The sequence below is a fragment of the Hydra vulgaris genome, chromosome 09, assembly GCF_038396675.1.
Source record: "Hydra vulgaris chromosome 09, alternate assembly HydraT2T_AEP".
Taxonomy (NCBI): domain Eukaryota; kingdom Metazoa; phylum Cnidaria; class Hydrozoa; order Anthoathecata; family Hydridae; genus Hydra; species Hydra vulgaris.
In genome coordinates, this window is record NC_088928.1 from 61,725,001 (window position 1) to 61,746,235 (window position 21,235).

The 21,235-nt window shown below is 24.4% G+C and overlaps 1 protein-coding gene across 1 annotated transcript in view; it reads right to left on the reverse strand.

Moving 5' to 3' along the window:
* Nucleotides 1-21,235, reverse strand: part of LOC101237023 (spatacsin) — a 156,174-nt gene that overhangs the window by 70,008 nt on the left and 64,931 nt on the right. Inside the window, exons 17-30 of the mRNA XM_065806270.1 lie at nt 20,766-20,908; nt 20,559-20,699; nt 20,308-20,377; nt 19,165-19,306; nt 18,862-19,052; nt 18,450-18,549; nt 18,205-18,364; nt 17,726-17,839; nt 12,702-12,849; nt 12,455-12,606; nt 5,183-5,270; nt 3,311-3,343; nt 3,101-3,216; nt 2,716-2,989 (exon numbers count right to left, since the gene is read on the reverse strand). Of these exons, the coding sequence (XP_065662342.1) occupies nt 2,716-2,989; nt 3,101-3,216; nt 3,311-3,343; nt 5,183-5,270; nt 12,455-12,606; nt 12,702-12,849; nt 17,726-17,839; nt 18,205-18,364; nt 18,450-18,549; nt 18,862-19,052; nt 19,165-19,306; nt 20,308-20,377; nt 20,559-20,699; nt 20,766-20,908 (1,872 nt within the window). The remainder of the gene's footprint in view (nt 1-2,715; nt 2,990-3,100; nt 3,217-3,310; nt 3,344-5,182; nt 5,271-12,454; nt 12,607-12,701; nt 12,850-17,725; nt 17,840-18,204; nt 18,365-18,449; nt 18,550-18,861; nt 19,053-19,164; nt 19,307-20,307; nt 20,378-20,558; nt 20,700-20,765; nt 20,909-21,235) is intronic.

Below are 21,235 nucleotides of genomic sequence, written 5' to 3' on the forward strand. Positions count from 1 at the left end.
AACGAATTTATATAAAAATTTTAAAATTAATAATCATTTTAGAAAAAAATTATTAATTTAGAGTTTATTGCAAAAAAAAGACCTTTTATAACTAAAAATGAAAGAAGAGTATTTTTTTGATAATTATTCCTAAAAAAAATCTTAATAATTTTTTTATATTAAAAAAATATAACAAATATAAACAAACTAATTAATGACTTTAAACCTATGATAAATGTAAAGAAGTTTATTTATTTATTTTACAAAACAGATAAAAGTTTATTTTTTTTTTTCATCAAAAAATCTATGCTTTCCTTACTGCATAAACAAGTTTTGGTATACGTTTGATTAAATTATTTAAATAAATTGGAGAAATATTATTCCACAGTTGCAAAATTGACCACAAATGAGTTGATGATATAAGACACTCTTTTCTTCTGTCACAATCCAGTTGTTCCCATAGTAACTCTATTGGGTTGAGGTCAGGGGGTAGTGGGGGCAATGTCATAATTTTGAGTCCTCAATATATTTTGCCAGTCTATATCTGTCTAATTTTAATGTGCTAGAGCCCATTGGAGCATCTTCTTCTATTTTATTGCTTTTAGAAGAGGTTTTTGAACAGCTACTCTACCATTTAAGCAAACAGATTTCAAGTGGCATCTTACAGTTCTTTCTGAAATAGTTTTATTATGAGCAGCATTGAAGTTAGATGTTACTTTTTTGGGCTGTTAATCGTCTATCTTGCTTACATTAGAGTATATTTGACTTGTCTTCAGTCTTTGATGTTTTGCAAGGATGTCCAGTTCTTTTCCTATCTTAATTTGTACCAGTAAATTTAAACTGACAAATAGTACCACTCACTGTTGATTGCTGTATTTTTAACAATTTTTTAATATATAGAACGACTATCATTTTCCAGAGCAAAAATTGAAGAACATGTTTCTAATGATTTATTACATTTCTTTGACATTTTTTATTATTTTTTAAAATTTTAGTCTAAAAATAATCAAAATGCACTTTTATAAACTGGAAATTAAAAAATAATACCAAATTTAATTCAGCTGTATAATATATATACTAAATTAATTTATTAATCCAATATATTGTAATAACTTCAACAAAATTATGCTTTGATGACAAAAGAGCAGTTAAATTTTATTTAAAATTTTTTTACTAAGTATATTCATGCATGTTTATAATATGAAAAAGAAGAAAACATTTTGCATTTCAATATTAAAAACATATTAGCACATCTTAATTGATGTTATATTTTATAGCTTATAAACAATTTTAAAATTTAATACTATAAGTGACCAGAACTATTTAAAACTATAAGTGGCCAAAACCTTTTGCCTGGCAGAGTATGTATGTATGTATGTATATATATATATATATATATATATATATATATATATATATATTATATATATATATATATATATATATATATATATATATATAAATATATATATATATATGTATATATATATATATATATATATATATATATATATATATATATATATATATATATATATACATATATATATATATATATATATATATATATATATATATATATATATATATAAATATATATATATATATATGTATATATATATATATATATATATGTATATATATAGTTCTATAGTTTGTTGGCTTTAGGAAGAGCGGAAGGAAAAAAGTGATTCTTACGCCAACACATACGTCACTTTTAATTACTTTTGACTTTCGTCCAACATTTCCGTGTTGGATGAAAGTAAAAACCATTAATTTAATTACAAATTAATCGTTTTTTAAAAAAACCACAAAAACGCAAATTTAATTGACCAGAATGTTTTTAAAAACATTCTGAATGTTTTTATAACATTTTGAATGTTTTTAACAATATAAACAATGTTTTTATTTTTATTTTTTTTAATAAAATGTTTTTATTTTTATTTTTTTTACTGTAAATCATGCGCGGAGTGTTGCTACATCGACTATCTTATAGCCTGACTCGCAAGGGAGTGCTGCTACATCGACTGACAAATAGCCTGACTTGCAAGGGAGTGCTGCTACATCGACTGACAAATAGCCTGACTCGCAAGGGAGTGCTGCTACATCGACTGACAAATAGCCTGACTCGCAAGGGAGTGCTGCTACATCGACTGACAAATAGCCTGACCCGCAAGGGAGTGCTGCTACATCGACTGAGGGTTTGGTTGGGGCAGGCAGTCTATCATTATTAAAAAAAAAAAATTCCGGTCTTGCATTTTAATTTTTACTTTTTGTCAACAAAATATCGAAAAAACTTTCGGACAACATCTAAGGGTTCTATATATATATATATATATATATATATATATATATATATATATATATATATATATATATATATATATATATATATATATATATATATATATATATATATATATATATATATATATATCTATATATATATATATATATATATATATATATATATATATATATATATATATATATATATATATATATATATATATATATATATATATATATATATATATATATATATATATATATGTATATATATATATATATCCTACTGATGGAGAAACATGCTGTTGAAGACAACTAAAAATTAGATAAGTGTTTTTACTAATTTTACTATTGCTCTGTTCTTTAAGAACATTGAGCACTCTATTTTTAGAATACACTAAGATAATTTATATATATATGTATATGTATACACACATAAATATTTACCTTTTTTTGTAAACTTGTTCCCATATTTTGATTCCACAATGATATTAACTAACAACTGAACATCAAGTTGAGTTTTACAATTAGAAATCATAAGACTTAAACATTCTTGAGTAAAATCTTCCAACTTTTCAGCTGCTATATCATATTGAGATGATTTGGTTTGAAAAAGAATAAAGCCACTTTGAAAACTGCTTAAGAGAGATACAGACTTATAGTGTTCAAGCCGATTAAGAAATGACTCGATACATTGCAAAAATTTTACAAGAATGTGACCCTATCAAGAAAAAAGGTCAATCTATCAATAATATAGTTTAAAGATAAATAATATCAATAGACATGCTTTTAAAAATAATATTTAATTACAAATTAAAAAAACTAGACATACTGGCATAAATATTTGAAAACCTTGTGATGGAATTTCGCCATATTTGACACTGTGTAAAAACATTTCTTTTATAATTATAAATAAATCTTCAGTTTTCCATGTGTGGTTAAATAAATCTGAAAAAGGAAAACTAAATTTTGTAGCCAAAAATTTCAAATAGAACTTTCAAAACAATTATCACTTGGTTATAACAAAGTATTAAAAGCTTACTTGATAAATCATAGGAACCTTCACTTAACCCATCTAAAGATAAATACATATTCATAATTTAAAAAAAAAAATCTTTTGTTAAATTTAGTTATTACTTATTTTCATAATTAAACATGCTAGTTTTGTTTAGTTGTTTTGAACAAATATTTATGAGCATGATATAATGAGTAGTGGGCAAAAAGTCAGAGACTTGGAAATCTAATAATTTTTGTGAAAATTTCCTGTTTTTGTGTAAAAAAATACTGCAGAAATCAAGCAATTTCATAGTGTAGAACTTTCTTGTAATGAGTATTTCCGATGTTTTGAGATTTTAAAAAGATAAAAAAAACTTGGATCAAAATATTTATTTTAAAGAAGGTAATATCTAATAGATTAAAGCAGTAATATAACATAGTAATATGTAATGGATATGCAGTTGAAGTGAGCATTTAAAAATCAAGAAATCAAGGCCTCAAGAAATTCCAAATCCCCACCAAGTCTCTGGTAATAACAGGCTCAACTCCTGCTTGATAAAAAGTCCGCAGAGAACATGTTTGTTAAGGCTCAAGTTTCAAAGAGGGTTGTAAAACATTAAAAAAAAAAAAAGTAGCTTCCTTGGCTTTAATGGCCTTTTCAACCTTGGTGAGTACAGTAATAAAAAAAAAAATTACAAATTCTATAGAGAAATACTATATATAAATTAAAAATGTTATCATTAAGACTTCCCAGGAAATGTGTCGCACAACTTGTTTGTCCATGTTTAAAGTAATTTTTTTAAACAACTTGACTAAGTTTTTATGTAGTAAGCCTTTTAAAAATTTGTCGCAAAAAAAAAAAAAAAGAAACTACAGAGAATAAAACACGAATAATCGAAGAAACAAAAATACTATACATAATAGAAAATCTAAATAAAAGAAACTTAAAAAATTAAAATTAAAAAAAGAAAAATTTGATCAAAAAAATAATACATCTAAATTTTTTTTTTTTTAGAGCATTTGTAATTTTCTACTACCAAAATTGATTCAAGTTGAGCAAAAAAGCATATAAGAATATAACAAAAACAAAAATGTTGGATTCTCTAAATTGTGCATTTAAACCCTATAGTTTATTTCCTGATGAACTTTAATTGTTACTGACGATGCTTCAAAAGCTTGTGGGGTAGTGCATTGTTAATTTACTGAACTTTTATAAGGATATTTTAGGAGCCTATTTAAAACCTTTTTATAAATTTTTAAATACATATTTTCAAACAGAGCAATCATTATGTTCATTATCATATTCATATCTTATTATCATTTTCACTATCATATCTCTAATAATTTGTATTAATGTTAGAAACTGGGCAATATAATGGAAACAATTTCAGACAGGCTTCAAATGTGGTAAATACATTTATAAAAGAAACCATGCTATTCTTTTATTTAATTTCTTCCATCATAACAAAATTCGTTAATAAAATACATAATATATTTTACAAATAAATAGCAATTTATTTTCTTATCTTCCTATTATATAAGTAATGAGAAAAAACGTCAAATATAGCAAAAACATTTTTAAAAGCGAAAGACATGAAAACGAACAAACTTAAGAGAAAAAAGTTGACAAATTTCTCACAGTTCTAGCGTATAGAGCAAATTAGTTTCTAAATTATCCAGATTGATAAAATCGTGAATAAAATGCCTATAACGAGCATTTAAAAAATAAATGATTGTATCAGAAAAATATCTTGCCGAATTATAAAAACTTTTACATAAGTAAATAGTAAGTTACAGCTTTTGATTTATCGTTTGTTTATTTATATGAGTTATTTATTCATTAATATTGTTATTTACATTAACAATATATTGAAAACTGATATTTTTATTAAATGTGACAATAATGAAAAAAATTTACTTTGCAGCTTTTTAATAACTCCGCATCGATCTTGATCATCCATGTTGCACAAATACCAGCTACAAATACATTCCAAACGACTTGCTTCCTAACATATTGTAAAAAACTATAACAAATACTTTACAGATGCATATTATATATATATATATATATATATATATATATATATATATATATATATATATATATATATATATATATATATATATATATATATATATATATATATATATATATATATATATATATATATACATTGCTTATGTATTATATTATATTAAAATAATATATAATTCTTAACTTCTATTCTATGGACTATATGTCTTTTACCATTGCTGGTGAATAGAAGTGTTTTTAATATAAGATACAAGTAGCATAATAATTTATTGTAAATAAAAAACAAAAGATGGTAAAAAATTTAGATAATGTCTAGTTTTTTTTTTTTTTTAAATTTTTTGCTTACATGAAAGTCAATATAGTTATTTATTTTGTTTATATTAACATCAAACCCAATGTTGTTAATAGTTGTATGTGCTATAATTGAGTTGATGTTGTTCAGTAAATATAGATCACTAAATTCTTTTAGTGCTATTTTGATATTGTCATAGCAATGCTTATTGATTATATTGCTAAAAAAGACTTAAATGACTGTTCATAGTGTTTGTTAGACACTTTGAAGTTTAAAAAGTTTTTATTTTGAGTGTTGTACTTGATGTTATCAAGATTAATTAAATCAAATTGTTTGAATAAGTTCATCGGTTTCTTATAAAAAATTATTTTATTGCATAGTTTTAGTACTCTGCATAAAAATCAATGATGAAAACTTTGAAGGTTGTATGCTTTAAGTTGTTGATTAATTTGAAATATATCCATATTTATATGGATATATAAATTTATATTTAATATATTTGAATATTAATTTTGAGTAGTAAAAATAAAATCATATAGTATGCATTGCTAAGGCTTTGTATTACATTTTTTCATGTAGTAAATTACAAGACTTGAGCAGTAATCAAAGTTAGGTAGAATGAATATTTTGAAGAATTGCAAACGAACTTTGAAGGCTAGGCCAAATATATTAGTTATCGAGAATAATTTTTTGTAAGCTTTTGCTTTCATCTCTTTTATGTGTTTGTTAAAATGTAATTTACTGTTTTTAATGATACCAAGCAAAGAAAATTTATTAACTACTTCAATTTTGAACTTATCACTTAATATGATTTGTTGATGATGTGATATATGATGATGTTGGCAATATTATTTTTAGATGTATGCTTATTTGTTAAAGTCATTGCTTTAGTTTTATCCCAATTGATGTCGAGTTTATTAGCATAGCACCACTCAATAAAATTATTAAATGCTAACTGAGTTTTTGTTATTAGATGGTTTATATTGATATCACTTGTCATAAGTGTTGTGTCATCTGCAAATAATGTTGATAAAAATAAAGACAAATATTCAGGTAGATCATTGATGAAAATCAAAAAAAAAAAAGAGGTCCTAAAATGAAATCGTGTGGTATACCAATATTAACTTGTTCCTCATTAGAATATACATCTTTAACTTTTGCAAAAAATTTTCTATTATCAAAATAGTTGCTTATTAAGTTCAAAGCATCAGTTGAAAAACCACAATGTTTTAGCATCAAAATCAGTAATTTGGAATCTACTGATATTGGCTAAGCCAAAAGCTTTTCTGAAATCAATAAATGTAAAGAGTTTTTTAGAGCTGCTTAGCTTTACTTTAGAGATAGGAACATGTAACGCAGTTTCACATGAATGATTGAAACCGTGTTGGTCATCATTGAATAAATCATTTTGTTCAAAGTATGCAGTTACCCTTTTAGCAATTATTCGTTCAAACACTTTTATTAGTGGAGATACTATGGTAATACTATGTTAACTATTGATATCATGAACTTCACCTTTTTTTTTTATAAAGTGGCATAATACTACCAATTTTAAACTCATGTGGAATGCTGTTTGTTTCTAGACATTTGTTTGAAGTGATTGAATCATATGATTTTTTAATAATTTTTGTTGGAATATCTGAATAACCACAGCTGCTTTTTTCTTTTAAGTTTTTGATCGCATTGACGATTTCATATTTATTAATAGGAAGAAATGAGAAAGTTTTTTTTTTCAATCTTATTAGCTATTTTAAGATTATTGAAAAGATTCTTAGTAAAGTTATATGAATCATTAAGAAAGCAATCAGAATTAGATGTACTAAAATTTGTTGAAAAATAATGACTTTTCAATGTTTTAGTAGGCCTTCTTGTAGTTGTAAAGTATATAATCAGGAAAGGGAGTATCTTCAAAGCTTGTTTTACTTTTGATGAACTTTGAGTAAAAATCATAAAAGTCTTTTAAGTTATTAAAATTTTTCGGTTCTTTTCTTTTTAGATAACTTGTTAATTTTTTGTTTCTTAATTTAATTAATTCTCTTCTCGTTTTTTTAAACATTTGAAAAATTGATAAATCATTTGTTTTTACATAATCAAAATGATAACTGTTGCACAATTTTTCAGATTTTTTAACTCTTGATCGAGTCATTGATTGTTGACTTTATTCTTGATGTGTATTTTTATCATCTTTTTTGGTAAAATGGCATTTAAGATATTTATAATGTTGAGTTTGAAGTAGTTCCACATGTTGGTCTTGTTTTTGTCAAGTCACATTGTTTTTGAGTAATTGACTACTTCAGTGATACCATCAATCGCTGCAAAAACTAAATAGTGATTACTAAGCAAAGTTTTTAAAACAAACGTTTTTATTATCACTGAACTTTTACTTAATAAAACATATATATATAAAACATCATACTTTTAGATGTTTTGTTTTTATTATCTTTTTCATTAACTTTAGTTGTAACTCTAGTTGGTTTATAGACATTATTTTTTAAGTTGTTATAAGTAAGAAACTCATTAAGTTGCATTCCATATTGGGAGTTGAGATCTTGATTTAGATCACCAATTATAAATACTGGTTCACTTTGGTTGAGATTTAATAATAAGCTTTCTACATAGTTGTTAAAGCATTGAGAATTAATGGTGGCTTATAACAGCAGATAAAATTGTTTTTCAGTTTATTGTGCATCACTTGGAAATAAATAATCTCGTATTCAAAACTGTATTCAAAAATAAAACTTTCAAGTTGTTTTTTATGTAGATGAGTTTGGCCACCTCAATATGTTATGCCACCTCCTTTAATTCTTTTCTGTCTCTATGCAGAGTCTTATAACTATTTGAAAGAAACCCTTTAGTTAGATATGTATCATTAAGTTTGGTTTCATTAAGCATTATTATATCTATCAAATTTAAATCTAATTTTGGTTTGATTTCTGTGATGTATTTTGACTTTAATGAATTTATATTTAAATGCAAAATTGATAGTATTTTTTTCTTTGAAAAATCAAAAGAGAGGATAATTACCTAAGTTGTAAATTGTGGGAATGTTGCTGTTATTATTAAAGACATTAACTGAAATCTCTTCTTTTTTATCAAAAGTTTCAGGTTGAATTAATAAAAAATCATTATCATTTAGTTCATTGGTATAATTTGTTGGGTTTATGTTGTTATTGTTAAGCTGATTTGAGTAATTATATGACGGCACAAAATAAAGCCATTCTTTAATATATATTTTTTTCAATTGTTGATCCCTTATGCCATAGTAGTAATTTTTATTTTCATGATTTATGCCAATGTCATATCTAAGCTTGATATTGTTGTCAAGTGTGTATTTGTATGTGAGTATGTGCGAGTTTGTCATTAAGATTGCTCTTTTTTGTAGTAATTCTGTAAATTAAGTTAACATAGCCAATATCAGATGTTGATCCCATTTTACAATTTTATATAAATTTTAGATAACAATTTATATGAATGTATAACTTTTCCAGTTTCAAGTCATAAGTAATCCATAAAATAATCCATAAATTAATACATAAAATATCGCTTATTACTTATAAACACAGCTGTTAATGTGTTTTTTTCTGTGATATACACAAATAATATTAAAACATCTACTATTAATTATATATTTACAAATATACTAAAATTATCTGCAAATAATAAATATATATATCTATAAAAACAAATATGTGTATATATATATATATATATATATATATATATATATATATATATATATATATATATATATATATATATATATATATATATATATATATATGTATAAAGGGGTAAAAACTTACTGGTTAGCAGAAAGAACAGAAAGAAAGTAGCTTATAAGGATTAAACCGAAAATAAACAAAGAGATAAAAGACCACACAGCTGTTCGGTTAAAAGATAAAAAGTAAAAAAAAAAAAATGACGAGAAAGAAACTCATTAACAATGTAGTATTATAAATTAGGAAAATAAACAAAAAATAAAAAAACTTTAGTCAGATATAGAATCCACGATTGGATATATATAAATATAGATATATGTATATATAAATATATGTATATAAAATAAGCAGATTATTGCAAAAAAAAAAATTAAACTTGATAACTCAAATCAGTTAATCGATTGGTTAGTAGATGAGAAGTAAGGCAATAAAAAAGAGATAAAAAACAAATAAGTGAGAAGGAAATTAAAAGAAAAAGTGCAGAGGAAAAAATAAATTAAAATATAACCAAAACTACTATATTAAAATAAGATAAGAACTACAGATAAAAACAGTGGGAAAAATCTGAAAACATACACGTCTTAAAATGCGCCTTGTCAGCTCAAAAGTAAAAAAAAAGCAGGATAATACAATAATACAAAATCTCTTGTACATAAAACAACCCTCAATATTACAATAATAGAACAATAAATATTTAAATTTTGTTTAAATGAAATCAATATTAATAATAGTACTTAAAGTTAAATAGTTAAAAATAATAATAAAGTTAAATGAATTAAAAAACTATGGTAGAACGACTTCTGGCGCAATTAAAATATGTAACTATTTAGTCTCCAGTATCAAAAGAGAACAGTAGAAATTTATTGGAATGTTGACACTTAGATAATATTTCATCTTTTTTATTAGTAGTAGTTTTCTTTGTGATACAAAATTATAAATTTCTCATGAAGGGGGAGGTTGCAAATTTTGGATGTTGTTTTGATAGGTTTACAGTGTTTTATAATTTTCCACTTTATTGTTGAAAAGAATTGTTATTGAGTTGAGGTAGTTAACTATTTTCATATTTATTTTTTTCTATTTTATTTTGGAAATAAGATGATCGTTACTTTTGAAAATTTTTACAAAATATTTTTTGATTTCTTTATTTGCCGGCCATTTTTGTTTTTAGATATCACTAGCCTATCATTACAATATAGACCAAAATCATCTCTACTATAATACTGCGGAAGTTGAAATAAAAGAAAAATTCCTACTAACCTACATACTTTAGCACCATTGTAAGCGCCCATTGTAACATTTTTCCTTAATCCACACTTTGTTGTTAAAAAGCAAAAGATTTTCTTGGGTGGCTAGCTAATGTTTAGCATTCAGTATTTATTATTAGATGTTGTTTGACAAAGTTGATTGCATTTTTAAATTGCTGTCTTCCAAACATCATCAATATTATTAATTCACACAATAAAAAAGTATTATCTAATTTTTCCAACACAATTGTTTCAACATGTAACTGCCGGCAACCTTCACAATGTCCTATGCAAAGTATGTTTCTTAGTAAATATAATTTACATTGCAGATTTTTTATAGCAGTTGCAATCATTACATTGCAGAGCAAACAATTGGCACTAATAGAATCCATGTGTAAATAAAATATATACAAATCTCAATATAAGTGAAAATAGAATATAGTTTATAATGGAGTTCCGTAAGGATCAGTTATTTGAATTTTGAAATTTGAATTTGCTCAATATGTTATGTGTAATTAAAAAAAGTCAAATAGTTTTATTAAAAAAAAAAAACTAAAAAAAAAATATTTTATATTTTATTAAAATATTAAAAAATTATTTTATTTTATTTAAACTTTATTACTAAATGCTAATAAACTAAAAACTTATCTTAAACTTTACAGAAAAAATTATAACTTTATAGAGGGAAAAAAGCCTGATTTTTATTAAAACATTGATAAAAATGTAAAGATGAGGAATGACAAACTACAATATACTTTTTAAATTTTTTTGATATAATATATAAAAACTAAGAAAAAAAATCAGAAGCATAGTATACGCTGAGATCAAAATTTTTTTAAATTTTTTATTTTACTTTTCTTTTTAAATATTTGGTAAAATTTTTTTAATTTTCTTTTTAATTTTTTTTTAATTTTAATTTGTAATTGTTTTTATTTATGTACTTAGTTATAGTAAACAACCGGGGTTTATATTTGACCGGGGCCGGGTTTGATAAAATATAGCCGGGGCAGGGGCTTGGCTTGTGATCGGGGCTGCATAAACATATATACATCCTAAAGTACATTTATTTTCTTCCAAAATTTATGTTTGATTTAGTATATATATGCATTTATAAACATCATTATGATCATTATGATCATGATAATTATTACCATCATGATCACAACCATCATCATTATGATCATTATCATCATCATAATCATCATCATCATTATTATCATCATCATCGCCATCATCATCATCATCATCATCATCATCATCATCATCATCATCATCATCATCATCATCATCATCATCATCATCATCATCATCATCATCATCATCATCATCATCATCATCATCATCATCAGCAGCAGCAGCAGCAGGCTTTAGCCTTCCTCTTTTATGCTATTTCTCTAATTATGGTCAATGCTCAAACAAGCTATCATCTCTATTACAATAAACCAAAACTCATTCTTGCTTGACTTCTTATTCAACAAGTTGCATTCTTTTACTGTATCTGTCCTTATTTATTAAATACTGGCATAAATATATGCCAGAATTTAATAAATAGTAAATGTAAGTATAAAGTTATAATATATAAAGAACTATAAACTTATTTCTAGCCCCAGCTATCAACCTCTACTAAATCTTATAATTTTGCCGGGGCTGAGGCCGAATTTGCAAAAAGTCTCATTTTTAGCCAGGGCCCCGGTCACTTACTACTTAGTTATAATTAAGTATATAAATTGCTTTAAGATTTTAGTACACTACTTTTTTCAATTGTTTTTATTGTGTCAGCAGTTAGCTATTAAATGTTTTATACTTGGTAGCTAACAAAGTATAAAACATTTAATAGAATAAAACATTTAATACAATAAAAAAGTAATGATAATGAATATTCAATACAAGAATAAATAACCTTATAGCAAGCAGCCAAAATTGGAAGAAAAGCATGATATGAAACATAAGAGGAACACAGTAACGCTTTCCATGGTTCAGCATATTTCTCACACTCTAGTAAAGAATCTAAAAGACTGCCTGAAAAACTTGCTATGTCTGGAAGTCTTTGACCTGTATCAATAAAAGTCATAAACTAAATGTAAAAAAATAAAGTATAAAAAATTTAAACAATAAATTGATAAAGCATCCAAAAAAATTTGAAAAACTTTTTTGTTGTCTTTTTCCATCACAAAATTCTTCATTATTTTCATTTGATGCAGTATTTTCAGGTGGAGATTTTATCGGCTCTCTACTAGCAGAAGCACCAATGCGAGAATAAAATTGTGCACGAACATCCCTTTTTTTTGTATAACTCTATAAATCAGAAAGTTATTATTTTCAATAACATAATTAAAAAGAAATTCTGCTAAATACAACTCAAAGCCTAAAAGTAAGAGAAACAGTTTAAAAATCCTGAGAAAATAAGTTTAGAGAAGAACTTTGAGACAAACCTTTGAGTTAAAGATACTTTACTTAATTTTCTTTTTTTAAAAAAACATTCTTACTAATGATTTTGTAGATAAACTATTGATATTTTTGTATGTGTACATTGTTTGACAGCCTTAAGTATAGATACCTTTGAAAAATTTTTGTATGCTTATGAGTACTTTGTTTGACAACCTTAAATATAACTGGTGTTACTAATTGATCATAACTAATATATAGATTTAGTCTGATAGATAAAAGAAAAAGTTGATTTTTGACACTTTCTTAAGTATTTAAAAATCATAATATGGCAATATGTTTGATTTAAAACTGCATCTAGTTTCATAGGTAAATGTTCATACTGATTTCAACACAATGATTTCAACTGATTTGCCCAAATTAAATTATTACTATATAAAGATTTCATTAAAAAAACTTTTAAAAAATTCTTAAATTTTTTACACACAATCAAGGTAAGCGATACAGTGTCTGTAATTTGATATTAATAGCTTACCATATTTCAAACAATAGTGTTATTTTAGTGGATAAAAATTATAATGACAATATGCCAGTTTGTATAAAAGCTTTAACAATCGATGTAACATGAGAGTTGGTATATAAACTTTAACAATCAATGTAATATGCGAGTTGGTATAAAAGCTTTAACAATCAATGTAATGGAAGAGAGTATTAGTCTGAGCAAAATTTTAAAAGTTTTGGATGATCAAGATTCCATTGATTTACATTCACTTTTAACATTTTATGTTCTGTAGTTTTAACACTAGGGGTAGTAGAAACATCAAAATCAATGATAACTCTAAATTGTTAAAGAAAATCAGGTTTATCACTTTTTTTTAATAAAAATATGAAAAATTCGTTGTTTAATCGGTGATTGATACTAGATAATTAAAAATACAACCATTAATATTTTTGTGTCTTCTATAAAAATAAATACAACATTTAATATTTTTAATGACTTCTGTAAATATTTCAGTTCTTTGATTATTAACTTATCAAAGAAGTTTGCAAATTTTTTTATTTGTAAACAAAATTTTTTTCATATATCTAAGTGTCTCTTTGGCCGCCAGTTTAGATTTCGTTTAAAACACACTACTTCCCATGCACTTATTAGCATTACTGAAATGATTTATGGTGCCATTGATAGTTGTTCTTTTGCTTTTGGCACCTTTATTGTTTTCCAAAAAAATTTTTGATACAGCTGACCACAAGATTTTAATTAGAAATTGTATCACTATGGCATATGGGGTATCACTAATGATTGGTTTTCATTGTATATTAAAAATTGTACTCAGTTTGTCTTGATTAATGGGTTTCAATCCACAAATAAAGTTATTAAGTATGATGTTCCAAAGGGTTCTGTTCTAGGGCCTTTACTATTTTTAATATCTATTAAGATATCAAAAATAGTAAATCTCTGCCTCACTCTATTAATAATTTGATTGTTCCTCATTTCGCTGAGGAACACTAATTTTCTATGCATAAATAAGTCACTCGCACAAATTTTGTAAAAATCTCCATCATTTGTGTCACTGGTTAAATAGTTACCATATTTCTCTAAGTATCAATAAAACTGAATTTATTATTTTTCAACCCCCCAAAAAAAAGATTGTTAATGATAATGTGAAAAATAGAATTAATGGTAAAAGACTTTTTCCATCTAAATGTATAAAATATCTCAGGGTATTTCTTGACAAAAACCTATCATGGTACAATCAACTAATTCAATTAAATAAAAAACTCCCACATATATATCCAACACCAATAGTATGTTGTCATTAATACAACATTATGTTATTTTAATATCAATTTACTATTTCTTGTTCTCCTCCCACCAAAGCTATTGTTGCACTCCTTGCACCAAAGCTATTGTTGCACTGTTTTGGGTCCAAAAGGTAGCTTTCTATTAAATTGTATAAAGAGTTTACAAAATACTCCCATAAGAACTATGAAATTTTTTCCTTTAGGAACTAATATCTAAAATAAGTTTTTCTGAATTAACAATTTAAAATTTCAAGATCTTATGAAGCTTTATAATTGTCTCTTTGTGTTTGATTTTCTTCAAAATAAACTACCAAATTCATTTAATAACTTTTTTATCAAAACAAGTGATATACACAAATATTACACTAAGAAATACTGAAAATGTTAATTTGCACACCTCCAACACTATCAAATATGGCAAGCTCTCTATAAAGCATCAATGTATTTCTCACTGGAATCAATTAATACCATTTATTAAAAAAAAAAAGGTTTTAACTAAATACCCTTTTATTACCAAAATTCTTTTTCTGAATTGAAACCAAATTAAGAAATTTTTATTTGAGTATATATCTAATAATTATTTTTACCATTGTTTTTTTTATTAGTTTTAATTTTTACTTCAAGTTATCATATTATAGTTATTTGTAATGTTAATTTATTCATATTTTTTTAATCATTATTACTATTTAATATTATTAATAATCATTAATCATATTAAATATTATTAATTATCATTACTTATTAGTGCTTTATTTTCTTCTCTTTCCTTTTTTTTTTTTTCTCTTTTGTTTTAATGTTAGTTTTTACTTAAAATTCTTTCTATGTTTTATTTACTAGTTTTTTTTCTGTTTTTTTTTTCTTATTTTAGGTGTCACTTAATTGACAAGTTTTTAACTATACAAGCGACAACTAACTTTATTTATGTGAATTTATAATATATTATTGTAAATTTTCCATATTTTATGATTAAATAAATAGACAAAAAAAAAATTCATACTGTAATCTACATACATATAATTTTCATACACTTTGACTACATTTATCTATATACAAATTTTCATACAGAGTTATTTCAAACTTTTTTCTTTCAAAATTTCATAACTAATTTGCTTGCTTTGTACAAAAATTTAGTTATTTGTCTCTCCAACCTAAACTTTTTGCATCTTAAATTTTGTTTCTTATAAGATTCTTTAAATCATAATTTATCTAAAGGGTTTTTGTTTTTCCAGAGTTTATATATAATTTAAGAATGAAATTATTACACACATCAGATAAATGCAATAAAAGGGTATTGTACATTAAACTAAAACTTTTTTTAAACAACTAATCTAGTTAATTTCTTTAATGACTTTTAATCATACCCTCCTTTACCGTAATCAAAAATTTTAATTGAATAGAGTTTCAATTTAATCTTTAATAACACTTTTGAAAACTCATAAATTCATAAAATGACCTTTTACTACTTATTATATCCATAGTATAAATCAAACTTATGTAAGGTATAAATGGATCAAGGTATTTTTGACTATTTCCTCAAATAAATGAAAGGAAGGAACAGACATTATATGGGATAAGTACCTAACTGCATGTTGAAAGTTATGCTCTAATAATTCTTTAGTTACTTTAATAAGTTGTGCATGCACTTCACCATTGTATACTTGGAAAACTAAAGACTGTCATTTTAAACAAATCAAAATTTTTTTCAATGATAAAGATTTTTTTCAAGTCTATATACAACCATCTTACTTTGATTTCTCTATTCCAACACAACCCAAACTTAATCTTAAGCACTTTCGTTTAAGTTAAACTCATGAGTCAATATTTTTTATCTACATTTAAAGCTACACCACCACCTCTTTATGCATTTCTTCTGTCACTTCTATATAAAATCTTTCTACTCCAGTGACTGATGATCTTCAAATCAGGTCTCCATGATTTCAACTATATTTGGCTTTACAAAAGAAGTTTAAATTCATGCATTTTATTACTATAGGCTGTAGCATTAGAATACATGCAATTTAAATTAAATTAACTGTTTTGCTTAACTTTTTTTAAACCTAACAATGATGATTGCTCTGGAATGCAAATGGAAAAAGAGAAATTGAGTTTTTTTTCTTCTTAAATTGTAATTGTTATCTCTGCCGCTGTTAAATCAAGTCAAATGTAAACTTTTTTGTATGTGGATATCTTCTCAACTTATTAGCACAAAGCAATAGTAGATTGTGCTCCGACGCACCCTGTAGACCAATAATGATGGACCTAGTTTCAATGAATTTCTTGCCTTAAGTCATTTAATAAAAACTGAATTTACAGTAGAACCCATATCAGCTAGAATTTGGTTTACTTTAGCTTTCTTCTCACTAGTTTTTTGTTCTTAATTTAAGAAACTGGCAACATTTTAAACATTTTGTAACCTTCTTAATATTTTTTTTTGCTCATTTATTGTATCATTTATAAATATAAGTTGTTCATAGATTTAAACAACTGATGCCCAGTTATGAATTTCAACAACACCCATAGATATGTTTTGTCGATTTTTAGTTTTAGTTTTTAGATTGCTTATTTCTGAATTTTAACTTTATTTTTTTGTTGGTGCTCAACCAATTTTTTGAAAACTAACCTTTTTAAATATTCGTCATTTAACTTTTACATTATTTGTTTTTTGATATTTGATAGGGTTGAATGTAAATTCAAATATCTTCAACTAAGTAAAAATTAGAAAAATTTTGATTTGTATGGAATACTTGTGACTATTATTTTTGCATTTGAAAATACTTTTTAATTTTCAATTTCTTTTTGAACATGAATAAATGAATGAATCTGAATGTCAACAAATAAAAAGTAAAATATCTTATTTAAATTTTATCTTATAAAAATTTCTTAATTAAATTTTTCATTAAATATGTTTTATGTGTATTACTTTTTTTTTGTTTTTAATGCTTCATTAACATTTTAATAAATGAAATAAAAGTTGATATGACACCTGATGTTTTTTTTTCTTCCTCACTATAGAAACTTGTTTTGTACTACTGACAATAGCAACCAAGTGTTCTTTTAATGGTTTGTTCTTCATAAATTCATTTAACACAGATACAGCCTAAAGAAAAAGTTACAGTCACTAAAAATATCTAGATATATAAATAATTAGGTAAAACATATTCAGTAGAATAACCCTAAAAATTCATCAATAATTGTTCATCAATATTACATAATCATTTAATTGTTGGTTAACAAATATTTCTTCATAATTAATTATACTTCATAATTAATATATCATTTCTTGTTAGTCAATTTGCAGTCATGTTTTTAAGTTAATTTTTTTTTATCTTTTTATCAAAAAAATTGTTTAGATAATAATATAATACCTTATCATTTAAAAATGCTTTACTAACAAATTTATTTACTATAACAAATACACAGCTGAGCTCTAAAAAAATTTGGTGCAAGTTAAACTTAACTTACTTCAGATGAAGGAATCTGGTGCACATGAATAAACAGAAAAAATTGCAACCAATTTTCTTCATGGCAACAATTTTCAAGGTAACGTACAGTAATTGGTAGAAAATGAACTCTACAAAAATCCACTGCTAACTGCCAATACCAAACTGCTTTGTATGAAAGTCTAAAAAATATCATAGATACCTATATAATATTTAAAAATTATAAAAAATAGTTCAGAAAACATATAGAAAAAAAATGCATCTTACTTTCTATCTATCTCTACATTATCATTAATTAGCTGTTCAATTGAATTTTCTAGAAGTTTCAGAATTTCCAAGAAATCTTTTTTCTCCAAAAATAGACCAACTAGTGGAAGACAAAAAATAAGAAGTATTCTTAACAGTAACAATACTGATTGTTAGTGCATAATATATTGATGATATATGGCATGATAACAAGATATACTGATGATATATGACATGATAATAAGATATACTGATGATCAATGACATCATAAAATGATACATTTTTTAGCATAGTTTACAATATTCACCTCAAACAATTTAAAAATTTATTTAAAGACGTTCATAATGTAAAACAATAAATCTGTGAAGTATATAAATAAGTGAAAAAAATATATTTAAAAAAATATTTAATAAAATTCATAAAATATTGAACCTAATAAACTGCTATCCTCTATAGATGTTTTTTGATATTTAAAAAGAAGTTCAATAACTTTAGCATCTATTTTGATCATTTCATTATCTTGATCAAGTAACTCCAAAAAAAAACAACAAGAAGACACTACAGAAAGTAATCTGAAGTTTTCTATCGCCAGCTTGTATGATATTTTGCACGCACTAGCTTCGCTATAAATTTAATGATATCAAAAACAATCAAATTGTCAATAAAGTAAAAACAAATGTAGAAATCCTAAAAATTTATTTTTTTGCATTCATAGAGAAAATAATAAATAAGTACCATAAATTTTCCTTTTTGAATATAAGATAGGCATACATAGGACGACCTTCTTTCAGGTAATACTCATAATCAAGTTTAATGACTTGGGCATATTTACTCACTAATAGTGGATGAGAAAAATGTGGTAGTTCCAATAGAACTCCTAAAATATAGTCAAAAAGAAATTTTAATCAACAATATGAAACTGAAAAACAACACTATGACTATATTTACATATATATCACTGATATATACGGGTAATTACATATATATATCACTGATATATACAGGTAATTACAGCTATCAATGATGATAAAGAATACTATATATATAAATATATATATATATATATATATATATATATATATATATATATATATATATATATATATATATATATATATATATATATATATATATATATATATATATATATATATATATATATATATATATATACACACACATTAGTGATCAACCGAAACCTGTTTTGGTATTGGTTTCGGCTGAAATTTCAATTCAAACTAATACCTAAATTTCCGTTTCGGTACACTTCGGTATTCGGTAAAAAATATTTTGAGAATTTTCACACAATACCTTGAAAAAATTTTGTTTTGCAGAGAAAATCTGTCAGTTGTTAAATTTTGTTATTAACTTATATCGCTGACTTATGTATTAAATCTCAATTTGGAATACACGTGTAATTAGTTTTAACATAATACAAGTATGAAAAAATAAAAAATGTAAAATGGCATTTTAAATAAATTTTTCTAATGAAATAAATTTTAACTTTCAGTATTGGTTTGGGTAAAATATTTGCCGAAATTTTGGTACCAGTTTTGGCACCAAATTTGAGTACCTGAAATTTCGGTTTCGGCTTTTTTTCTGTTTCGGTTGATCACTATTATACATACATATATATATATATACTTGAATATATTTTTTATATATCATGGTACAGTATACTATATCATGTATCATGTACCATCAGTGGCACATTGTAATAATGTGTCACTGATGATAAAGAATACTACAATGTATCACTGATGGTGCATGATATTAAGTAATGTACCACTGAAGATCATTTATATGGAATAATTAATGATAAATTTTGCTTATAATGTTATACCATATAAAAATATGACTCTACACTTTCACACACACCTTCTTTTAATGCCAATTGATTTCCTTCTTGCCATGTAAACCATCGTGACACATTAATTTCTGTATTATCCTAGATAAAATATAACAACAACAAAAATTATAATCACCTAGATGAAATACAACAGAGTGACCAATTAAATGCCAAAACTAAATAAAAACCATTAAATGCAAAAACTTTACAGGCAAGTTAAACCTTGTCCCCAAAAAAATAAAATCATTTTCATATTATGAAATTAAAAGTTAAAACTCACCTGAAGAAGTTGATAAATTGTAAGATTTAACATAGAGCTTTTTTCGTTTTGAATTGATTGTAAAAGTTTAGGAAAACTTTGAAGAGAATCAAAGAGCAACTGCTTATCAGCTTTAAAAACATCATCATTACCTTCAATAACCTAAACCAAAAATTTTCTTAGAAAAAAAAAAAAAAAAAAAAAAATCAATAAATAAGTTTAAAAAACCTGTTCTAGAGATTTTCCAGAAATAAGAATGAATGCAAGAACTAAAAGAACTTGATGATTTGTTAATAGATTGCTAAGAGTTTTGCTTGATTGGCTGTTTAGACTTATATTTTGCATAAGGATGTTTGAAATTAAATCTTGGCCTGAACAAAAAAAAAAATTATTTTTAAATTTCTTCTTTTTTTTAATTAATTTTCTATTTAACAACAAAAATTGAAAAGGAAATAAAATTTAAAAAAGTATATACAGTAGCGCTCAAAATGTAATTGAACAAATAGCTTTTTTGTTATATTTTTCTCTTTGAGTTAACTATTTAAAATGAAATTTCTTATAAGTCAAATTATACTACAATTATGAAAAACAAAACAAAAATTCAAATCTGTGAGTGATTACTCAAAAAAATTTTAAAAGAATGCAAATGATTGGCTCAAAAGTATTTGGACTAACTAAATACATCCTTCAAAAACAAT